Here is a 23557-nt window from a genome sequence, read left to right as displayed (position 1 = left end):
GCAATGGCGTAGAAATAGCGTAATGACGTAGAAATAGCGTAATGACGTAGAAATAGCGTAATGACGTAGAAATAGCATAATGACGAAGTAGCATAATGACGTAGAAAATGGCGTAGAAATAGAGTAATGACGTAGAAAATGGAGTAGAAATAGCATAATGACATAGAAAATGGCGTAGAAATAGCGTAATGACGTAGAAAATGGTGTAGAAATAGCGTAATGACGTAGAAATAGCGCAATGACGTAGAAATAGCGTAATGAGGTAGAAATAACATAATGATTTAGAAATAGCGTAATGACGTAGAAATAGCGCAATGACGTATGACGGGCTGTTCGTCCTGTTGAATAAAGTGTCGTATAAATGAGCGTCTCGTCCTCCTATTATCCTCCTTTCACTCAGAGTCAGTCCTGGTTTCAGACTCTCATCCACAGTTTTACTGTGTGATCAATATAAGCAGCGGCACAACGGTTCATATGCTCATTATCTCCAAATTATGACCAGAAATGGATATTCTGCTATTTAAAACAAATAAACAACCAATGTAGGAGAATAATTATTATGCGCAAACAGCGGGAAACTCTGTATATTCGTGTGCTCATGTCAAAACATATATTCCGATTTGAAGCTTGTGACTTATAAACACACACATAATCGCGCCTTATAATTCAGCTTCAATTATCACCCCGCAAGAACAATTACAGTGCTTTACAACTATAGAACAAAAAGAGTTAAATAAACTTATCACTTCATCTAAAACAACAACATGTTTATTAGATCCTATACCAACTAAACTACTGAAAGAAGTGTTACCTGTAGTGGAAGAGCCTCTCCTCAATATTATTAACTCGTCTTTATCTTTAGGTCATGTTCCAAGAACATTTAAACTGGCAGTTATAAAACCTCTCATTAAGAAACCACAATTAGATCATAATAATCTAGCAAATTATAGACCCATTTCAAATCTTCCATTTATGTCTAAAATATTAGAAAAAGTGGTGTCCGCTCAACTGGGCTCTTTCTTGCAACAAAATGATATCTATGAAAAGTTTCAGTCTGGATTCAGACCGCATCATAGCACTGAAACTGCGCTCGTTAAAATCACAAATGATTTACTTTTAGCTTCTGACCAAGGCTGTATCTCAATACTAGTTTTACTTGATCTTAGTGCTGCGTTCGATACTATAGATCACACAATACTCTTAGATCGAATACAAAATTATACTGGTGTTCAAGGACAAGCACTAAGCTGGTTCAAATCATACCTATCTGACCGCTACCATTTTGTCTATTTAAATGGAGAAAAATCGATCATAACTCCAGTAAACTATGGAGTGCCGCAGGGATCTGTGTTAGGCCCTCTGTTATTTTCCATATATATGATGCCACTTGGAAATATTATAAGGAAACATGGAATTAGTTTCCATTGTTATGCTGATGACACTCAAATATATATTTCATCACGGCCGGATGAAAACGCTAAATTTTCCAAATTGACAGAGTGTGTTAAAGATATAAAAGATTGGATGACGCGTAATTTTCTTTTATTAAATCCAGACAAGACAGAGGTAATACTTATCGGTTCAAAAAAACGCTGGAATAGTCTTCCTGATACTGTTCGTTGCTCAGACTCGCTCTCCCAGTTTAAAACTAGATTAAAGTCGCATCTCTTCAGCCAGGCATTCATATAATCCCACAGTTCAAACTACAATCCGGCCTCTAGCTCATAAATGCCAGAGGAGAACTGGCCCCCGACTGAGCCTGGGTTCTCCCAAGGTTTTTTTTCTCCATTAGGTCACCTGATGGAGTTTTTAGGACACCATTAGGTCACTTGATGGAGTTTTTCGGTTCCTTGCCACTGTTGCCTTTGGCTTGCTCAGTTGGGGATATTTTGGGGATATTTAATTTAATTTTATCAATCAATAAATTCCTCTTGAAACAAACTTTGTTGTATTATTTTAATTTAATACTGTGAAGCTGCTTTGATACAATCTGTATTGTGAAAAGCGCTATACAAATAAACTTGACTTGACTTGACATCAACCCGATCACATGTTCACATGTAAACACTACATTCAGATTCATCGATCAGAATGAATTTAGTCTGATTGAAACACAAGTTGTGCATGTAAACATAAACACTGTGACGCTTGAAAAGATACTGAAACTTTAACACACCTTCACTGCAGTCGGGTTCTCTACTTTCGGAAGGCCCTGTGAAAGAAGCACATGTTAGCGGAGAAACAGCATGAAGATGTGATGTAACGCGATGTGTGTGTGTAGGCGTACCATACGCAAGGGCCTCAAAGAGCCCACGATCGGCGACGGGAAACCCCAGTCCTCGGGAAACGGATATTCTCCGGTCTCCATCACTGCCAGCAGTCCCTGGAAACCTGGATCACTGTAAACCAACCACCTGTAGACGAGAAACCACACCGGTCAATCATCAACCGGCCAATCGCAGAGCACCGTTGGCTATGGTATATATATATATATCTGTATATACACTATCTCTCACTCTAATCTTTATTATGTTGGTTTGACAAAGTATTTTTCAAGCTACAACCTCCAAACTTGGGTCAGACCTTCAGACTGTTCTGACTCGGGTTGCTGTATGTTTCCTAACTGATCCGACTTACGATTCTCGTTAAACGGACGATCAAAACTAAGAAAAGTCCCATAGACATTCATTGAGGGGGTCAAGACTTTTGCACAATAAGATTTTTGAGTATTTAAGCTATCTATCACTAGCAAAGCATGACCACTATCCTAGCACAACATGTTAAAACATATAAGCAATGTGTTAAATAATGCTAGCAACATGATAATCATGCTAAAACATGAGAAAGCATGTTAGTACATTGTTAAATAATGCTAGCAACATGTTAAAACATGTCAGCAACATGCTAAATAATGTTAAACTCATGATATCAACATGTTAAATAATGCTAACAACATCCTAGAAACATGCTAATTCTTGCTGACAATGTGTTTTTAAGTTATTTATACAAGGCTTTTATACAAGGCAGTTTTTCACAAACTTTACTCTAGTTATTATTCCCCTTTTCAAACTGAAACCAACAGAATAAACGTTTTGCCCTTCAGTCTGAGTGGCGGATTAGTGGCTTCTGGGATTGTTTATATGGTGCTGTGTGACTAATGCCTCTGACTCAAACACCCTCATAAAGCATAACTCACTTATGAATCATCAGGAATCTCATGATTATGTTTTCAAAGCGACCTTCCACAACACTGCCACTCTTTCAACTCACACATACTTACACTTTCTAAAGAAAATCAGAGTGGCGTGAGGCAAATCATAGTAAGGTATTCTGGGTTATTTTTAGCATGCTGCTATGAGGTTGATTTCTGAGGTATTCTTTACAAAGCATCACAAACAAGCTGTTGGCCAGTTATTCATAGTGAAGATGTGCATGTCAAGAGCTTCAACTTGACCACACACACCCAACAACAGTGTCCAGACACACACCCTGGTAAACGTTCAAGGTCTGAGCAGGGCGTGTTTGTGAACTTACAGACCACTGTGGACTTTGATAGAGCCGGTGTTCAGAGGAAGGCCGAAACTGCCCACTTCCTCAGTGATATCCACATACTCGGAGCTTCTGCCCCTGCCAGTGGGCTCGGTGAACAGCTCAATCCGGGGAGGAGTGTAGTCCTATACACACACACACACACACACACACACACACACAGAAAAACACAGCACGCACTCCAGTTACTTTTGACACTTCAGAATAGGGCTGCACGATTGATCGCTTACACTTAAACCGATTATGAAATGGCAAAGGCTGTGATCATTAGTAATGCACAGCTTGTCACTGACGTACGGCTCACTCTGAAAAGCACTGCGAGTTTGAGTCGTTTATAACGTGCATTTGAAAAAGCAACACGCGTCAAACATCTTTCCAAACATTAGAAGCATTTATGAACCTCTTGTCCAACAAAAGACAACATTTATTAACATGCTTTTAACTCACTTCATAATAACAGTTGAGCTCCTCCTTCTGTGAGATGATGTGCTTCTGACACAGAATAAGGCAGTCGTGTGTTTATTAGTCATGTTTAATCAATCGAAAGGTTTCAATCTTCTGTTTATTCAGATACAGATAGTGTGATGCTCATAGGGATTTCCTGGAATTATGTGTGGTGTGTGTGTGTGTGTGTGTGTGTGTGTGTGTGTGTGTGTGTGTGTGTGTGTGTGTGTGTGTGTGTGTGTGTGTGTGAAACGCCTTCTGGTGTTCAGATGGAGCATTTACTACGATCAGCCGCTGCACTGACAAACTGCGCATAAAATAATCGCAGCCTTTGCCAAATCGCGTGCGGTTTCATTGCGATTAATTGTGCGGCTCTACTTCAGAATGTTTTTAAAGAAGATACTCTTGAGGTTTCTTACTCTGATAGCCAGGCGAATTGAGCCAATGACCATTGGGACAGATGTCTCTTCGCCCTCTTTCGCCCATTGATTGGGCAGTTCGTTAATGATTTCCTCTTCCAGAGCGATGCATCGTCCCTCAAACCCTGGTTTCTCATACAGTATCCAACTGCAATAGGCCAAAGTGCACAATTAAATCTAAACTACTGAAAGGCACATCATCATCATCATCATGAAAGTGAAGTGAAAGTGAAAGTGAAAGTGAAAGTGAAAGTGAAGTGAAAGTGAAAGTGAAAGTGAAAGTGAAAGTGACACGTGACGGCCAAGTATGGTAACCCATACTTGGAATTTGACCTCTGCATTTAACCCATCCAAGTTAATGCACACACATTAGGAGCAGAGTAGTGAGTAGTTAACACACACACACTGCAAACGTGGAAACACACACCCAGAGCAGCGGGCAGCCTTTGTGTGGCGCCCGGGGAGCGATTAGGGGTTAGGTGCCTTGCTCAAGGGCACCTCAGTCATTTCCCACCGGTTCTGGAAACACTGCAAACGTGGAAACACACACCCAGAGCAGCGGGCAGCCTTTGTGTGGCGCCCGGGGAGCGATTAGGGGTTAGGTGCCTTGCTCAAGGGCACCTCAGTCATTTCCCACCGGTTCTGGAATCGAACCAGCAACCTTTGGGTTACCAGTCCAACTCCCTAACCACTAGGCCATGACTGCCCCATCATCATCATCATGCACTGAGTAATTGATCTCCATCCGTATTTGCTGCTTACCATCCTCTGACCACTTTCACAGATATGACACTGGACAGTTGCAGTTGTGTAGCATCAGGTTGATCCCTGTAGACCTCAAAGGACTGACCGTTGAACTGATGGTGCTCAAATATCACAATCTGATGGAAACAAGGTACATTTAATCATCCCAGCACTTTATGGACTTAACTCTCTGTATGGGGGCGCTTTGAATTACTGCCTGACTGGTACAACAAGTTAGAGTTGATGTACATATTTAAAGCATAAATGAAATTCCAAAAACTTGGCTCTTGTTATCCAAACAAAACAAGGCAAGCAGCTTCTAATATTTGAAAATCTCTGTTAGGTCATGAGTTTGAAATGTTGGCAAACCTTTGCAGGACGTCGATGGATTCCACGAACAGTTGGAATCTGAAAAATAAAACATTTGCCCTTTGTGGTTAGGAGAAAAATGCAGGTAATTATTTTGAAAGACAGTCAAAAATACGATGCAACAATGTCCCAAAGATTTTACCCTTTAAACATATTAAAACTTCAAATTTCTCATGTTGTCATGTAGAAATACAGACACCCATGTATAACATGCTGGCGTTCATTCTTCTGAGCGATTGCAGATATGAACAAATACATTTCTGGGATTTACAAAGAAAATAGACATTGGTGATGGACACATACATTTGGGAGTTCTCTCTGAGGTTTAGCTTGAGGGATTTGGGCGTCTGGAAATTGAGGTGCAGGTGGAATCGTAACGTCTTGGGTTTTCCCGTCAGCTACGTCAACAGCCGTATTCGGATCCACTAGACCAGGTATGGAAGCACTTTCTCTAGCCACCTAACCAACCAAATACACACAAACACTGAAATATGTGACATGTTTTACACTATGAGAAACACTAGCTGGGTATTTGAACGTATAAATGTGGTGTTGCTGTGGTCATGTAGTGTGATGGATGAATGAATAAATGAGGGACGGCTGACCAGTGGGTCGATCGTATTTGATGATCCAGTGGTTTCAGGCTCCTTTGGAAGAAATTTCTCCAGGAAACTAGGCAACTTGATGTCTTCAAAGGAAGGAAGAGGTGGAGGAGCGCTAGCATCTGTTTTCATAGTGACAATAGGGTCTACTGTGGTTGTTTTCAGGTCAGGCATCGGGATCGGTCCATCAGGTTGCAGAACAACATCAGAACCAATCTGGATAGTGCTGGGAAGTGGGGGTGTTTTAGTGTCTGTTAACATGTTGACTTGGTCAGGTGTCAGGGTAGGTCCATCATCCTTAGTAGGTTTTAGAACGACCTGGGAGGTAGTCTGGGTACCATTGGGATGTAAAAGTGCATTAGAGTCTGTTAACATAGTAACTGTGGGATCTCTCAAAGTTGTTTTGAGGTCAGGTGTCATGGTAGGTCCATCAGACTGGGTACAACTAGGTGTAGGAAGAGAATTAGTGTCTGTTAACATTGTGACCTGAGGGTCTAATGAAGTTGTTTTCAAGTCAGGGCTTTTCATAGGACCATCTTCCTTATTAGGTTTTAGAACAACCTGGAAACCAGTCTGGGTATCACTGAGAGGTGCATTAGAGTCTGTTAACATAGTAACTGTGGGATCTCTCAAAGCTGTTTTGAGGTCAGGTGTCATGATAGGTCCATCATTCTTGGTGTGTTTTAGAACAACCTGGGAACCAGTCTTGGGATCACTGGGAGGTGCATTAGTGTCTATTACCGCAGTGACTGTTTGGTCTCTTGAAGTTGTTTTGAGGTCAGGAATCATGGCAGGCACAACATCTTTGCTGGGTTTTAGAATAACCTGAGAACCAGACGGGGTAGAGCGGCCATCATTCTTTGCAAGGACTTTCTCTATCATGACCTGTTCGGGTGATTCAGCAGCTGGTGACAGCTGTGATTGTGGGGTTGACGTAGACCCAGGAGCATCGCTGGGTGATAACAGCCCATCTGAAGGACACTCAGTGGGGCTTAAAAACTCCATGCGTCTCCCTTTGCTAGGGCTGCGGAGAAGGCTAACAATGGAGCACCTCTCCAAACGAGACCTTGTTTTCACTGGTTCTGCTTTACTTTCATCTGACTCCTCTTTTTCTCCCTCTTCCTTTTCAGACTCCTTCCTTTTCCTCTGGAAGATCAGGGACCTAGTGAGGATGCTCTCACGCTCAGGTTTTGTCCACTTAGGTTTGGAGTCCTCCTTCTTGGCCTCTGTGTCTTGGCTCTTGCAAACTGAACTGGGAGCTAGATCCAAAATGAATTCCTTCCTTCTCCTCAAACCAAACTGGAACTCCTCCGGATCAAAGGGTTTCTCTAAACGGTCTTCTCTGATGGCTGGAAGGACAAACGGAGGGGCTTGCGGGCGATGATGGTTGTGTTTGCGTTGGGGAAGATTAAACGGCATTGCTAGCCTTTTCACATTTGCAATGAAGTCATCTGGGTCGATTTCTCCCGATGCATCCAGGTTGGTCTTCCTCACAGATGTGCCGAGCTTAGGTTTTAGTTCTGAAATCAACTGCTTCTTCTTTATAGGACGTTGCAGATCCACATCAAGCCAGCTAGATGGAGAGTCCCTGTTCAGGGAGGAGCTTCCAGGTGCAGAAGGGATTTTTGGAAGGAGGAAGGGTTTGGGGATAAACTCCTTTTTTCTTGTGGCTGGATCTGTAGATTTGCTGGAGGGAGATGGGGATTTCTCACTGGCTGATGGCAATGTATGGGAGATCTTCTCTTTGGTTGAGGCATCAGGAGGCAAGGTCTTTTCCTTTAATGATGATGGTGAAGCCGTGTTCTTTTCATTAGTTGAGGCAGGCAAAGTGGAGGTTGTCTTATTGGTTGAGGCTTGTGGTGATGTGGTATTTTCATTAGCTGAGTCTGATGGAGTTTTCTTTTCTTTGGATGAAGGAAGTGGAGATATATTCCCTCCATTGGTAGAGGGTAATGGGAACGAGAGTGATGCTGGTGGTAGCGATGTCCTCTCATTTTTAGTAGTCTTATCATTGGAGACTGGAGAATCGGTTGTGGCTGGAGGTGGAGCGTTTTCTTTAGTTGAAGACTTTTTATTGGTTGAGGCTGGCAAAGTGGAGGCTGTCTCATTGGTTGAGGCTGGCGGAGGTGTAGTCTCATTATTAGTTTTAGGTGCTTCGTTAGTTAAGACTAATGGAGGTGTGGTCTTGTAATCACCTGAGTCTAATAAAGTGGAGGTCGATTTAACGGTTGATGATGGAGAAGGTGTGGTCTTTTCATTTGGGGAGCCTGATAATGTGGAGGTTATCTCGATGGTTGATTCTGGTAGAGGTGTGATCTTTTCTTTACCTGATGCTGTTGGAGGCGTGGTGTTTTCAATAGTTTTGGCAAGCGATGTGGAGATTGTCTCGTTAGTTGAGGCTGGTGGAGGCTTTACCTTTTCATTAGCTGATGCTAGTGGATGCATGGTCTTTTCATCATTTGTCTTTATTTTAGCTGAGTCTGATGGAGGTGTTGTCTTTACATTAGTTGAGGCGGGTAAACTGCATATCATCTCATTAGTTGAGGCGGGTGGAAGTGTGGCTTTTGGAGGTGTGGTTTTCTCATTGATTGAGTCTGATAGAGTTGTGTTCTTTTCATTAGTTGAGGCAGGCAAAGTGGATGTTGTCTTATTGGTGGAGGCTTGTGGCGATGTGGTATTTTCATCAGTTGTGCTTTTATTAGCTGAGTCTGACGGAGGTGTTGTCTTTGCATCAGTTGAGGCTGGTAAACTGGATATCTCATTAGTTGAGGCTGTTGGAAGTGTGGCTTTTGGAGGTGTGGTTTTCTCATTGATGGAGTCTGATGGAGTTGTGTTCTTTTCATTATTTGAGGCAGGCAAAGTGGAGGTTGTCTTATTGGTGGAGGCTTGTGGAGATGTGGTATTTTCATCAGTTGTGCTTTTATTAGCCGAGTGTGACGGAGGTGTTGTCTTTGCATCAGTTGAGGCTGGTAAACTGGATATTATCTCCTTAGTTGAGGCTGTTGGAAGTTTGGCTTTTGGAGGTGTGGTTTTTTCATTGATTGAGTCTGATGGAATTGTGTTCTTTTCATTAGTTGAGGCTGGTGGAGGTTTATTCATGTCATCTTTGGAGCCTAATGAAACAGAGATTGTCTCAAGGGTTGATGCTAGTGGAGGCATAGTGTTGTCATTAGTTGAGGCAGGCAAAGTGGAGGTTGTCTCATTGGTTGAGGCTTGTGGTGATGTGGTCTTTTCATTCGCTGAGTCTGATGGAATTGTGTCCTTTTCATTAGGCAAAACTAAAGTTGTGCTCTTGTCATCACTTGAGGCTGGTGAACTGGAGACCATCTCATTTGTTGATGCTGGTTTAGAGGTAATCTTTTCACCGGCCTGGCCAGACTGCTCGATAGATGCTTCATTGGCTGTGGATGACGATGAAGTGGGCTTCTTTTTCACAGAGAGCAGAGATAGATTCTCATTATTGGTTGGTATTACAGGAAAAGTATTATCAGACAACTGATCTTCTGTCTCTGCAGAGTTTATGTCTCCATTTACTATGGATGCAATTTCTGTACTAGTGATTTTACTCTTGGTTTTGTCTGTGCCTCTGTCTTTAGCTTCAGTGCTGGTCTTTTGTTGTTGTTGTTGTTGTAAGTCCCTTTTACCGGAAGCTTCTCGGCTCTCTGATTGGCTCTGTGGCCCGTCTCTTTTGGGACCGCCTCTCTCCGTATGCGGAATATGAGGTGAATTTATAGTGTCCACTTCATCATTTTGTTTTTTTACCAGTGCAGGGTTCAGTGTTGCCAGTGCCCTACTTATAGAAGCATCTTTATCTTTAGTCTGATCGTACAATTCAGTAGAAGAGTTTTTCTCTGTATTCTGGGTTTCTTTACCCTGACTGGTTGCCATAATTGTCGTGTCTTCTTGTTTAATCTCTTTGGGCTTTACGGCTAAGCTGTCCTTTGATTTACCTTGTTTAGTTGTCTTCGCTGTAATTTCACCTTCTATATTTTGCTCGGTTGGCTTTGATGTGTTGACTTCATTGCTGTGTTTGTGTGGCTCAGTTGTTTTCAGTTGTTCGGTTGCTTCTGTCTTCTGATTGTTGTCTTTTTCTTTACTCTTATGGTTTGGCTTTGATGGTCTTTGTGCCTCGTCTGATCTTGGGTCATTTTCAGGGGTATTTTTCGCTTCATGCACACACGTAGAGGTGTCTTTCTCAGGTAAGACCAACATATCTCTCTCACTCTCTCTGTTTCGCATGGCATCTTTCCTAGAAGATGCATTGCTGCTATTGGCTGGCACAAAGAAGTCTTTAGAGTTGGCTGCTTTCAGGTCCTCCGGGGATGGTGGTTTCTCTTTATTTGTCACAGATGTATCCAGTTTCCCTGACTCTCTAAACAATGTGTTTACAATCGTGTCTCTGTTCTTCCGCCCCTCTCCTTCTGAGCTCTCTTGAACAGGCTGCTTTTTGTTGCTGTTTTTCTGTTGCTCTTCAGTTTTTGAGTCAATGCCTGTCCGCTCTATATTCACTTCTTTCGAGCTGTTCTCGGTCTCCTTCGCATCCATGCTTTTCATTTCTTTGAGACCTTCTGTGTCCATATCTGAAGACTTTTGTAACCTCTTTGAGTCAGTGTTTGATGTTGCCTTCGTGCTTTGCATTATATCCAACTTTGGGGGAACTTTAGGCGTTTTGCTCGCAACCTCATCACCAGAAGTGCTTTTCACAAACTGGTCTGTGGTCTTTGCAACGTCTCCCGCATCTGTAAGAGGTTTTGGGGTTATATTACACGCTGTGTTGCTCTTGACCTCCTGTTCACCTTGACCCATTTCTTGTTTGTTCTTGCTGGTGGGGCTGAGCGTTTCTTTGTTTCGTCGTTTCTTAGATCGCGAGCCGCCCGTCCGTCTTGGAGATTTCACCGGCGGACTCTCGTCAATAGGAGATGAAACTGTCGGTGCAGAACAGCTCGCTTTATCCAACTCTTTATTCCCAATGTTCGAGTCACTAGTGCTCTCTGACGATGCAGGTTTGCTTTGTGTTGCATTGTGGGATTTGGAGTCTGTTTGATCTATGGGTTTGGGTTCTGCGCTGGTATTTGCTGTAGATTTTTCAAAACTTCCAGAACGAGATGCTTCATTTCGACCAGCTGTTTTGGAATGTCCTTCGTTCAATGCATGACCAGACACTCCAGACGACAACGTTAACTTCTCTTCTCCCCTCTGTCCTGCTGTGAAATTCATTGCTCTCTCTTTAACCGTTTGTTTCGGAGGAGCAGAACTGGATCGCTTTCCATCATCTTCTTTGAGTCGAAAAGCCACATTTCGAGCTGGAGAAATATCCAGATGGCGCAGGTTTGTGGAGCTAATGACAGCTTTGGTCGCTCCTCTTTCAAACAGACTGATTTTGTCTGCGATTCGTCCTTTTTGATGACCGGACTTCACATTAGTGCCGTCCACTCTGTCCTCTGGACATCTGTAAAATAACAAACAATAAAAGTCAAACGGGTGCTTTTGACATCTCTATGACGTTTAGCATCCACTCCCTTCATTAGTTGTTTACTCATTGTGTCTTTCTTTCCTCGTTCTCTATCTTCCTTGTTTCTCCTCCTTTGTTCTTTATATCTTTGAAGCAAACCACAAACCCAAAACTGCATGACTTCCCGCTCTTCAGCACATTTGCATTTTCTCTTTTATAGAAAGTGGCAAACAAAAACACGTGCTGCAAGACATTATTTCAAAAGTTGCAAAGATTATTAGATAATTCAAAGCATGTTTTACTTCACACTTCCCTTTTCCCTACTTTGAAAGTGAATGAGTTTGCTTCAAAAAAGCATTAAAAAAGACTCTTGCGCAATATTCAAGCCTAAAGTATTATGGTAGATTTGTGTGAGGATGAGATTCGCGAGCTGCAACAGAGAGAAAGACTAAGTTATAAGTAAATAACAGTAAATCAGTGATAAATGGTACCATAAGTTGGTCCGTTCCTCCCATAACTATCATATGCAGGAGTCACGTGGACTGCTGTTATGATATTAAATTCTAAACAATCACTGAATAACAAATAACCCAAACATCTTGAGTGAACATCAAAATATATCTTGTTTTCAGCAAAATAAATGAATCATAGAGTTTTTGGAATGACGTGAGGTTGAGTAATTTATTTTTAATTTTTAGGTGAACTTCTTTTAGGAGTAGAAAAGCACAAAGCTGACATCTAGAAAAACTGGCATTTAACTATGCAAGCTCTTAATTGTTATGAAAATGGCAGAAAGCTCTTTGAACAAGGCCAGGAACATTAACCAACAGGAATTACAAGAACCTGAGACATTTCACAACATGACGCATGGTGTTTTGTCATGATTTTCTCTGAGAAAGTTTTCCCACGTTTAGTTAAAGTTTCATTTTAAACATAAACTGGTAACACTTTACAATAAGGTTCATTAGTTAACTACATTAGTTAGCATGAACTGCACTTATACAGCATTTATTAATCTTTCTCAATGTTAATTTCAACATTTACTAATGCTTTATTAAAATCTTGCTAACATTAGTTAAAGCACTGTGAACTAACACTGAACAGCTTTATTTTTATTAACTAACATTAAAAAAGATGAACAAATGAAGTAACAAATGTATTGCTCATGGTTAGTTCATGTTAGTAAATACATTAATGTTAACTAATGAACCTTATTGTAAAGTGTTACCCATAAACTTTTAAAGTGTTCACAGATCAAATAAACACTAAAGGGCTTTCAAAAGTATATTGTGTTTGTTAGTTATTTCCGTAAGCAAATCAGCAAAACAAACAAACTGGTTAAACAGGTACATTTACCTTGCTTTCTCATCAGATCTCGGCCATTTGGGATCCGTAGAGTTTTTAAGCGTCACTTGAGGATCTTCATTTGAGACCAGCAGCTTTTTAGCAAAGATCTTCTCGCTGTGAGACACTTTGATACTCCTGCGTTTGGATTCGGCGCTCTCGGTCATCCTCACCACAGGTTCCTCGTCCATGTCTGATTCAGTGACAGGTGAGCTCGGGGAATCAGCCTTGTCCTCGCTCAGGTGTGTTTCCACCCATTCTGCTCGGACGAAATCCTCACGGCTACCTGAGTTTGGCTCTTCTGACCCGCATTCCTGAACGTTGTTTTCCGCCTCCTCAAAAACTGAGTCAGCACATGCCGACTGTGGGCTGGTTGCCAAACTGGTTGCTACAGGACTATCAGGCTGAGGATTGGTTGGTGATTTAGTCTTAGCCCCGCCCACATCTCCATGAGAGCTCCGCCTCCTCCTTCCAGATCTTCTGCGTCCCATTTCCTCTGTGTTATCTTGATCAGAGAAGTCAGGTGTTGATCTGCTTCTGTCACTTTCAAACGACTGACTGCGTTTGCTTCTTTTTACAGCGGTCTCGCTGTTTTCACTTCTGCTTTGCTCTTGGCACACCTGGGATCTCGGATGTTTGGCATTCCGGCTCGGGGAAGGGCTTTTCTCTGCTGGAATGGTTTCCTCTACTGCAGGACTGTGTTTCTCATGTGCACCAGCAGTTCCTGTGTTGTCCTCTTCAGACGCCTCCTCTCGCTGTGTTTCGGAGTCGGGATCATCTCCGCTCAGAGCCGGGCCGTTCCAACCCCACGCCAACCAGCTCCCGATGCGACTGAGCACCCCTGGGCTACGCTCCTGTGGACTCTCAGCCTGCAAACACACATGCAAAATCATGAGGGATTGATCTGTAACACACTTAATGTAGTTTCAGGCTCTACTACAACAGGTTTTCCTGCTTGAATGTTGATTATTTTCCTCATATTCTCCATTGTTGCGGCTCCTCTCTTCCCAGTCTGTCAGTAACGCTCTGTTTACGTCCTGTCTCAATGAAGCCCCTCCTTCTGAAAAGCACACTGTGCTCTGATTGGTCAGCTGGATCAGTGAGTTGTGATTGGTCGAGCGCTTCAAGTGTAATTGGGAAATGTCCCGCCCCTTACCATAACCGCCAGTTTAACACACTACTAACTAACTCAACCAGGCCCCGCCCCTTTAATCTGCGCATTAATTATTATAATGAGGAATATTGTGACGTGTTCGTTCCCGGAAGAAACTCAAGACTACAATGGAGGCGTTTCAGGAGTTCAGAAACACTGACTCTGATATAGAGAAGAACTGGAGCTTTTTCATGATCAATCAGCAACATTAAAAGCATTAAATCAAAAAGACAAAGATATTTTCCAATTTATTTTTCAAATAAAATTTTCACTCAGTATGTTTATCATTCCAAAATTCCACAAGAAAAACCCACTATTATATTCCAGTGCTCAGAAGATTTGATGTTCAAAAAATAAACATATTATGTTTTACATATTATTTATAATACTTATATTTATAATAATATTATATAAACCTAATATTTATAATAGTATAATACATATATAAATAGTACGCAATATTTAATTTACATCTGTCAAAATATTTGAAAACAGAACACTGACAGAACGACACAATCTCTGTTAAACACCTCATGTCAAAATAGCACATTATGAAGGTTTATTAACCGTAAAAAAAATGACCATCACTGCCATCAAAGATTAATTTTACACTTTTTGAAGGAGACCCATGTATTGATAAACAGACACAGCTAATATATTGGATTTAGTTTGGATTCCAATGACATTTTTCTGCAACTAATGGTATCCAAAGGCAGTTCATGACTATTTGTCTAATGAACTAAAGCAAAGTGTGCCAGAGAGTTTCCTCCTCTCTCTCCACAGAAGTACAGTCAGTCTGAGAGAACACAGCGAACACGGAACGTTCTGTCAACGTCCTCTCAAAGTTAAGAACAAACATTCTTCCAGTGACGATAATAGAACGTTCGTTCAAAGTTATCTCTGTAATAATGCTCTCAGAACGTTAGAACGAAAACATCATTCATGGAACGTTTTATTTCCAAAACGTTTCTATTAAATGTTTCTACTTGTTTTAGAACGTTCAGAGAAAATTCAAAAGTAACGTTCTTATAATGTTTGAAAAATGATACAATGGAATGTTCTGTCAGTCAACATTCACACCAAGAAAATGCGTTTTTAAAACATTTAAAAACAGAGAACATTCAGAAGTAACGTTTTCATAACGTAATGCGAACGTCACTTAGAATAGCCTATAGGATTTGGAAGAGAAAAAAATTAAAACGGAGAAAAATATGATTAATAAAGAAACGAGGAAAGTTTTCATATTCATCATCAAATCTCACACTGATGTTCAAAACTCACTGTCCGGATCGGCGGCGCGCGGAACACCCAGAGAAGCGCGTCTTTCGTCCCGCCAGCGAGAGTCGTGAAATGATCCAGCCCTGCGGCTCAATGAATCCAGATCGATAAAAGCGATCAGGAATGGACGTCCGGATCAATAAAAGAACGCTTGAGGATCGTTAATTATTCGTGATCTGCAGGGCGCGCGCAGGAGCTCCTCTGTGACGCGCCGCGCGGGGAGAGACGGAGACAGGATTGAGTTTCAGAGGATCAGATGAACCCAGTCCAACACAATGAACAAGAGAACAGTCACAGAACACTTCAGTTTTCCAACCTCCCAAAGTGCGTTTAACACAGTGATGCTCACAGCTGCTGTCTATTCGTTTTATTTTATATTATAACGTATTTAAAACATGAAGCTGAAAGCTGTTTTCATGATCATGCATATTTTTATTGGTATGTGCAGCAAATTATCTCCTAAAAGTATTTTGTAAACTGTTTGTACAAGTGACTTTAAGTTCTCCTAGAAACTTTCTTCCAAGGTTAGTTATTGTTAACAAAACCTAGAGAGAACGTTCCTGTTATTAAAATAACATTAGGGGAACCTTCCCATTTCCAATGGAGACGTTTTTTCTAAGCACAATAATCAAGATATTTAAGCCAAATCCATTTATTTTTTAAACAACTTATATACAGTAGGAAAGCCCAATACTCACAGAGTTGAACGTGTCAGAGATGAATCATATCAGAACGCACTGATGCTGGAGTTTCGCGTAAAGAAGAAAGAGAAAGCTTAAACGTTTGCTCTAATTATTTACCTGCTTCTACACGCACGCCACACCCACACCTGTCCTGCTCGTGCACAGACCTGTTCACTTCACGCGATGTGGAGCCGTTCTGACCATGCGTTCAGTCAAGTGTGTAAACACTGAGAAACTCACCATGATCCAGCGTTCAGCGTTCAGCGTTCACCTGTGAGGATCCATCGGTCGAGCTGTTTGCAGGAACAGGTGTGTGTCGAGCACAGAGGACACGACAGGTATCAGAACACGACAGGTATATCGACTGTTGTGCAACGGCTTCAGTCTAACAAACACACGCTGAATTATTCATGCACTCGAGGCCAACACACACACCCACGGTTAGACTCTGGCCTCTAACACTTTAATGAGCCGAGAGGGTTCAGGAAAACACACGCAACGAGTCTAAGCACACACACACACACACACACACACACACACACACACACGTCTGAGGGAACATGCTTTGACTGGATGATATAGGTTTATGGGTCATTAGGGGTGAGCTGATAGGGGTGAGCTGAGGAAACTGAGTGTATTTAGTGGGTTAGTTGCAATATCAACACTATATTGAGAAAAAATGCGCCAAAATTCAGAAATCTTTGGAAGATATCACTGAACATTTATTCAACCATAGCAAAAGTAAAGTTCTTACTTACTGTACTTATGTTTATTTTTCATCTGCTTTTTGTGTTTATTTAAAATTAGACAAATCTGATATTATTTTAATCTTATATCTACAGTTGAGACAGTTCTTTAATGCTTCGCTAACCAGAAGAAGAATAACATTAAAGCTGCAGGAATGGTGGTTTTACCATTTTCTCAATGCATGTACGTGTACAGTTGAAGAGAGGAACATTCATGCAAGCGTATAACAACTTAGTTTCCGTAGTTTGACTCAACTGTACGTCTGAAGCCGCTCACTCTGGTCTCTGGGAGTGTTTTGTAATGCCTGCCGTGACTCACTTTAACCACACATATTCAGTTCCTGCTCTCGGCAATGGAATCCAGATGGCAGAGCAGATTCTCCATGTGTAACCAGCAAACACTCGCCATCCTGAGCAGCGGAAAACACTGAAGTACACCCAGAAAACCCTAGCAACCGCATGGCAACACCCTAGCAACCACCCAGAATACCCTAGCAACCACATAGCATCACCCTAGCAACCACCCAGAATACCCTAGCAACCGCATAGCATCACCCTAGCAACCACCTCAAGTACCCTAGCAACTGCATAGCAACACCCTAGCAACCACCTCAAGTACCCTAGCAACTGCCTAGCAACCACCTCAAGTACCCTTGCAACTTCATAGCAACACCCTAGCAATCACCTCAAGTACCCTAGCAACTGCATAGCAACACTCTAGCAACCACCCTGGGTACCATGGCAACCGTATATCAATCAACACCCTTGCAACCACCCAGAATACCCTAGCAACCGCATAGCAACAACTTTGTAACCACCCCAAGTTTTTAAAACTACTAAAGTAGTTGGAAAACCTTCAAACTTCAAACTTTTAAAACTATATCTAAATATATCTATCTATTAAAAATTCTGCCTTTTAAAACTTATACTTAACTAAAACTAAAACTATTTCAAACTTTCTCAAGCCAAAACACTGCGTTCACATGCAGATCATCCACGTCATTTCATTTAAACTGAAGTTTGTTTTACTGAAGCATTAATATTCAGTCTGAATCTGTCCAATCAGAGCGTGTTTGTAGTGATACAGTGCAGGTTTATCCTTCACTGATGGCCGGGTCGTTTATTAGTGTGTGAGCTTCACAGCCCGAGAGAGTTTTACTGTAGCGCCTCCTGCTGGAGGAACAACATCATCACGTGTTGTGTCATTGTTTGTGTGTAAGTTTTATGTCAAGCAAAAAGAAATATGGTGTTATTTTAGTATAATTTAATATACTGTTAAATGATTTAGTAACATTTGAATGAGCTTTTCTTTTTATATTTTCAGCTTTCTTTTTAATTTTAGTTTGTATTTAATTTTGTCATGTGGTTTTATCATTTATTATTGTTTTATTAATGTTTATTAATATTTCTATTTAGCTGTAATTTATTTTTAGTTTCGTTTTAGTAACTCTATGACTTGAACCTAAAGAGAGAGAGAGAGAGAGAGAGAGTGTATGTGTGTGTGTGTGTGTGAGAGAGAGAGAGAGAGAGAGAGTGTATGTGTGTGTGTGTGTGTGTGAGAGAGAGAGTGTGTGTGTGTGTGTGTGTGTGTGTGTGAGAGAGAGAGAGAGAGAGAGAGAGAGAGAGAGAGAGTTCAGTGTTTGTTTATTTTTGTTTTTTATATACATGATTTCTGCATTATAATCCTTTTTTATTTTGCTTATTAATCTTTGTTTACTCTATTATTATTGTTTTATGTTATCAGTATTATTATATTTGCAATATCTAGCCAAGATATTTTTATTTTATTTAACTATTATTATAATTTTGTGTACTAAATGTTCTAAATAATTTTCTGTTGTTGTGATGCTTTGGCAATACAAAATGTATTTTTTTTTTGTCATGCCAATAAAGCTTTCTGAATTGAATTGAATTGAATTGAGAGAGAGAATGCAAACTACATCCCAGCAAACTACATCCCGGCCCACAGCTCATCTAGAGCCCCGACCGGAGCACCACCCAGAGCACCACACCGAGCTCCAGCACCCAGAGCTCCAGCACCCAGAGCTCCACCCAGAGATCCACCCGGAGCACCACCCAGAGCACCACACCGAGCTCCAGCACCCAGAGCTCCAGCACCCAGAGCTCCACCCAGAGATCCACCCGGAGCACCAGCACCCAGAGCTCCAGCACCCAGAGCTCCACCCAGAGCACCACACCGAGCTCCAGCACCCAGAGCTCCAGCACCCAGAGCTCCACCCAGAGATCCACCCGGAGCACCAGCACCCAGAGCTCCAGCACCCAGAGCTCCACCCAGAGCACCACACCGAGCTCCAGCACCCAGAGCTCCAGCACCCAGAGCTCCACCCAGAGATCCACCCGGAGCACCAGCACCCAGAGCTCCAGCACCCAGAGCTCCACCCAGAGCACCACACCGAGCTCCAGCACCCAGAGCTCCAGCACCCAGAGCTCCACCCAGAGATCCACCCGGAGCACCAGCACCCAGAGCTCCAGCACCCAGAGCTCCACCCAGAGCACCACACCGAGCTCCAGCACCCAGAGCTTCACCCAGAGCTCCACCCGGAGCACCACACCGAGCTCCAGCACCCAGAGCACCAGCACCCAGAGATCCACCCAGAGCTCCAGCACCCAGAGCACCAGCACCCAGAGATCCACCCAGAGCACCGCCCAGAGCACCAGCACCCAGACAGGACCCCTACAGACAGAGACCGTTCTACAACAGCCCCACAGCTCCAGCAGCTGAAGCCCGTCCACAGCAGAGCCCGGCCCAGCCAGGCAGACCGAGCTACGCCCAAGCTGTCAGCGGAGGAGCAGACCACCCTAACGCTGAACTCCACGACATCCAACACATGCTGAGTATCATCTGCTCTCACCTACTAACACACAGTGGACAGTGGTAAAAAAACAAACAAACAAAAAAACAACACCCGACCTTAAGGCCCGTACACACCGGGACGAATTTCGCGTGCGATATTCGCCGACGTTTAACGCCTCGTGACTAAACAAAGGGCGCCAATGTGAGTGTGCACACCGACGCGAAAAACGCCACGCGTAAAAGCGTAAATTTTTTTTAAACGCCTCGGGTTCGTTTTTTTGGTTTGACGCGCCGCGTCAAAAACTATCCGACCAATGAGATTGGCGCTTTTGCTCACGTGTCTGGAGCTTCTGAAGTTACAGTAAAACACAACTTGGGGGCGCTCAAACACAAAACGGTCTTGCCGAGCACACATACGTAACAGCGAAGAAGATATACGCCAAGTAGCGTCTACACTGCCCATAGACAGACACTGCCGGGAAGATGCAAGGCAAGATGAATGTAGAGCTGCTGGTCTCGTTGGTGTCGGAATAAAGAACTATATGACAAACGTGACAGCGACTACAAAAATCTTGTTAAAAGAGAACTGTTATGGAGTGGTATTGCAGAGTATAGACTGTTATGGAGTGGTATTGTATTTCTGTTTTACATTAAGCGCCATCTAATGTCAGGGAATGAATTTGCATGTTCACTCGGCTCATCGTCAGCGAAAAACGCTTGGGTGTGAACACAAAAAACGCGTTGAAAAACGCTGGCGAATAACGCGCACCGATATTCGTCCCGGTGTGTACGGGCCTTTATTCTGTGGTATTGATGTACATTTAATATGGAATTGTTGATGTTTTGAGTTCCTACCATAACTTTAATTCCATCATTCATTGTTCTAATCTGTAGTAAGTTTGCATCATTTCTCTTTTCTCAAAATAGCAAACAAACCATACACAATATTTAAAAAATTTACGATGAAATCACTTAGTTTTTCTACGTGGAATATTCAAGGTCTAAACTCTTCAGTCTTTGGCCTAAAAAGACCTAAAAAGAAATTCTGATTTTATGAAAGACCTTCAAGACATAGATGTCATCGTCTTACAGGAAACCTGGTGTAGAGGAGATGCGTTCACTGGCTGTCCCTCAGGATACAGAGAGATTATATTACCATCAGTCAAACTCGCATCAGTCACACAAGGGAGAGACTCGGGAGGGATGATAATATGGATTAAATCTGAATTGTCCATAGAATTAATTAAAAGAGAGCAATACCACTTGTGGCTAAAAATACAAAAAGGAATGATATCAGCATCTAAGCCTGTTTTCCTTTGTGCAATTTACATTCCACCCCTCGAGTCTCCGTATTTCCAAGAGGAAACTTTCCAAAACATAGAAAGAGAAATCAGCCATTTCCAGGCCCAGGGAAATGTGCTGCTTATGGGTGACTTAAACGCCAGAACAGGAGCAGAATTAGATTTCATTGAATCGCACGGTAGCAGATTCATCACAGGCAATAAAGACTTGTACCCTTCTCACCCCAGCAGACAAAACTGTGATGAAACCGTGAACGCTCACGGACGGCAGCTGCTGCAGCTCTGCCGAGGACTGGCTCTGTACATCGTCAACGGAAGACTGCGAGGAGACTCGCTCGGCCGATACACCTACAGCTCAGCTCTTGGTAATAGCACTGTAGACTATACCATCACAGATCTTGACCTTTCATCTTTGAGAGCATTCACAGTCAAACCCCTGAAACCTTTCTCAGACCACAGCCAAATCATCCTCTATATAAAGCAATCTGAAACATCACCCAAACCAGTTAGGACCCCATATCAAATGAGCAAAATAATGTCTTTCAAATGGACTGAAAAAAGTGCCAGTAATTACAGCACTGCTGTCGAATCTTCAGAAATACAATCCCTCATACATTCATTCCAAATACAGGAATATCCTAAAAACCAATTCGGCATCAATCAGGAAGTACAAGACCTAAACAACATATTCTACAAAACAGCACAAAAAAGTAATTTGACAATTGTTAAACCAAAGAAAAAATATTTAGATACTGACAAATGGTTTGATTTGGACTGTAAGGCTCTGAGAAAAAACCTCAGAAATGTATCAAATCAGAAACACAGACAACCAGATAATCCGGACCTCCGCCTTCTTTACTGTGAGGCACTAAAACAATATAAAGCCACACTCCGGCGGAAAAAAGCACAGTTTTTGCAAAACCAGTTTGAAGAAATTGAAAAATCTATAAACTCACACAAATTTTGGGATAAATGGAAAATGTTATACAAACCAAATCAAGAAGTTCTGGCAATCCAAGACGGGGAGAAGTGGAAGAACCACTTCCAAGAATTATACAGCCCAACTGAAATTCAAAATTATAATCAAAATGAAATAATTAATAAACTAGACAATTTGGAAAGATCAATTAAAGCAAATCAAAACCCTTTAGATTTCACCATAACAATGAAAGAATTGGAAGAAAAATTAGGAGTCCTTGAGTCCAAGAAAGCCTGTGGTGTAGACAGCATCCTGAACGAGATGCTGAAACACACAGACCAAAGCTTCAGACTGGCCTTGCTAAAACTGTTCAATGATGTTCTGTGTGTAGGGTTCTTCCCTGAGATCTGGAACCAGGGCCTCATCAGCCCCATCCACAAGAGCGGAGACAAATTAGACCCCAACAACTACCGAGGCATCTGTGTGAACAGTAACCTGGGGAAGGTTCTCTGCAGCATCTTAAACTCCAGACTTTTACACTTCCTTATGAAGCACAATGCCTTGAGTAAATGCCAAATTGGCTTTCTTCCAAAATGTCGCACATTCGATCACATTTTTACATTACAAACACTAATTGACAAATATGTACATCAAAACAAAGAACAAATTTTTGCTTGTTTCATTGATTTCAAGAAAGCATTTGATTCAATCTGGCACGAAGGATTATATCTAAAGCTTATCGACAGTGGAGTAGGGGGGAAATTCTATGATTTGATCAAATCGATGTACACAGCCAGCCAATGCGCTGTTAAAATTGGAAACCAAAGAACCGAATTTTTCCCCCAGGGGCGCGGAGTGAGACAGGGATGCAGTTTAAGCCCCACCCTCTTCAACATTTACATCAACCAATTGGCCAATACGTTAGAACATGCTCCCTTTCAAGGTCTCACTCTCCACGACACAGAGATCAAGTGTCTTCTCTACGCAGACGACCTGGTTCTCCTGTCGCCCACTAAAGAGGGGCTTCAGGACAGCCTGGATCTGCTGGAGGATTACTGTCAGTCCTGGGCCCTGACCGTCAACCTCCAGAAGACTAGAGTCATGATGTTCCAGAAACGCTCCAGATCTCAGGGACCAACACACACATTCACACTCTCACACAGAACCATTGAGAGCACAAAAGCATACACTTACCTCGGCCTGAAAATAACTCCAACTGGAAACTTTACTTTGGCTGTGAATGAACTCAAAGAGAAAGCTCAAAGGGCTTTCTATGCCATAAAACGATCAATCAAAATTGACATCCCAATCCAAATTTGGCTCAAACTTTTTAAATCAATAATTGAACCAATTGTTTTATATGGCAGTGAAGTGTGGGGTCCTTCTATAAAATTAGATTTTTTAAATTGGGAAAAACATCCGATTGAAACTCTACATTTAGATTTCTGTAAAAGAATACTCAAAGTCCTAAGAAAAACACCAAACAACGGATGCAGGGCAGAATTAGGCCAATACCCTCTCCTCCTAAACATCCAAAAAAGAGCCATCAAATTCTGGAAACACCTAAAAACAAGCGACCCCAACACATACCATTACAGAGCCCTAAAACACCAAGAGCTGAGCATAACGAGGAGTCCCCTGTGTCACACACACACACACACACCAAGAGCTGAGCGTAACGAGGAGTCCCCTGTGTCACACACACACACACACACACACACACACACACACACACACAC

The 23557-nt window shown here is 42.2% G+C and overlaps 1 protein-coding gene across 1 annotated transcript in view; it reads right to left on the bottom strand.

Annotated features, from left to right (window-relative positions):
• crybg1b (crystallin beta-gamma domain containing 1b) overlaps positions 1-16441 on the bottom strand; it is a 36312-nt gene extending 19871 nt beyond the window's left edge. The window contains exons 1-10 of the mRNA XM_082168559.1: positions 16278-16441; positions 12936-13792; positions 6131-11576; positions 5829-5984; positions 5526-5564; positions 5175-5293; positions 4413-4560; positions 3535-3674; positions 2288-2414; positions 2177-2212 (exon numbers count right to left, since the gene is read on the bottom strand). Of these exons, the coding sequence (XP_082024685.1) occupies positions 2177-2212; positions 2288-2414; positions 3535-3674; positions 4413-4560; positions 5175-5293; positions 5526-5564; positions 5829-5984; positions 6131-11576; positions 12936-13792; positions 16278-16280 (7071 nt within the window). The 5' untranslated portion in view covers positions 16281-16441. The remainder of the gene's footprint in view (positions 1-2176; positions 2213-2287; positions 2415-3534; positions 3675-4412; positions 4561-5174; positions 5294-5525; positions 5565-5828; positions 5985-6130; positions 11577-12935; positions 13793-16277) is intronic.
• Between the last annotated feature and the right edge of the window lie 7116 nt (positions 16442-23557).

The sequence above is a fragment of the Leuciscus leuciscus genome (assembly GCF_965113295.1).
Source record: "Leuciscus leuciscus genome assembly, chromosome: 4".
NCBI lineage: Eukaryota > Metazoa > Chordata > Actinopteri > Cypriniformes > Leuciscidae > Leuciscus > Leuciscus leuciscus.
The sequence above is the reverse complement of the archived record's forward strand: the minus strand, read 5'-3'. Positions and strand labels throughout refer to the sequence as shown.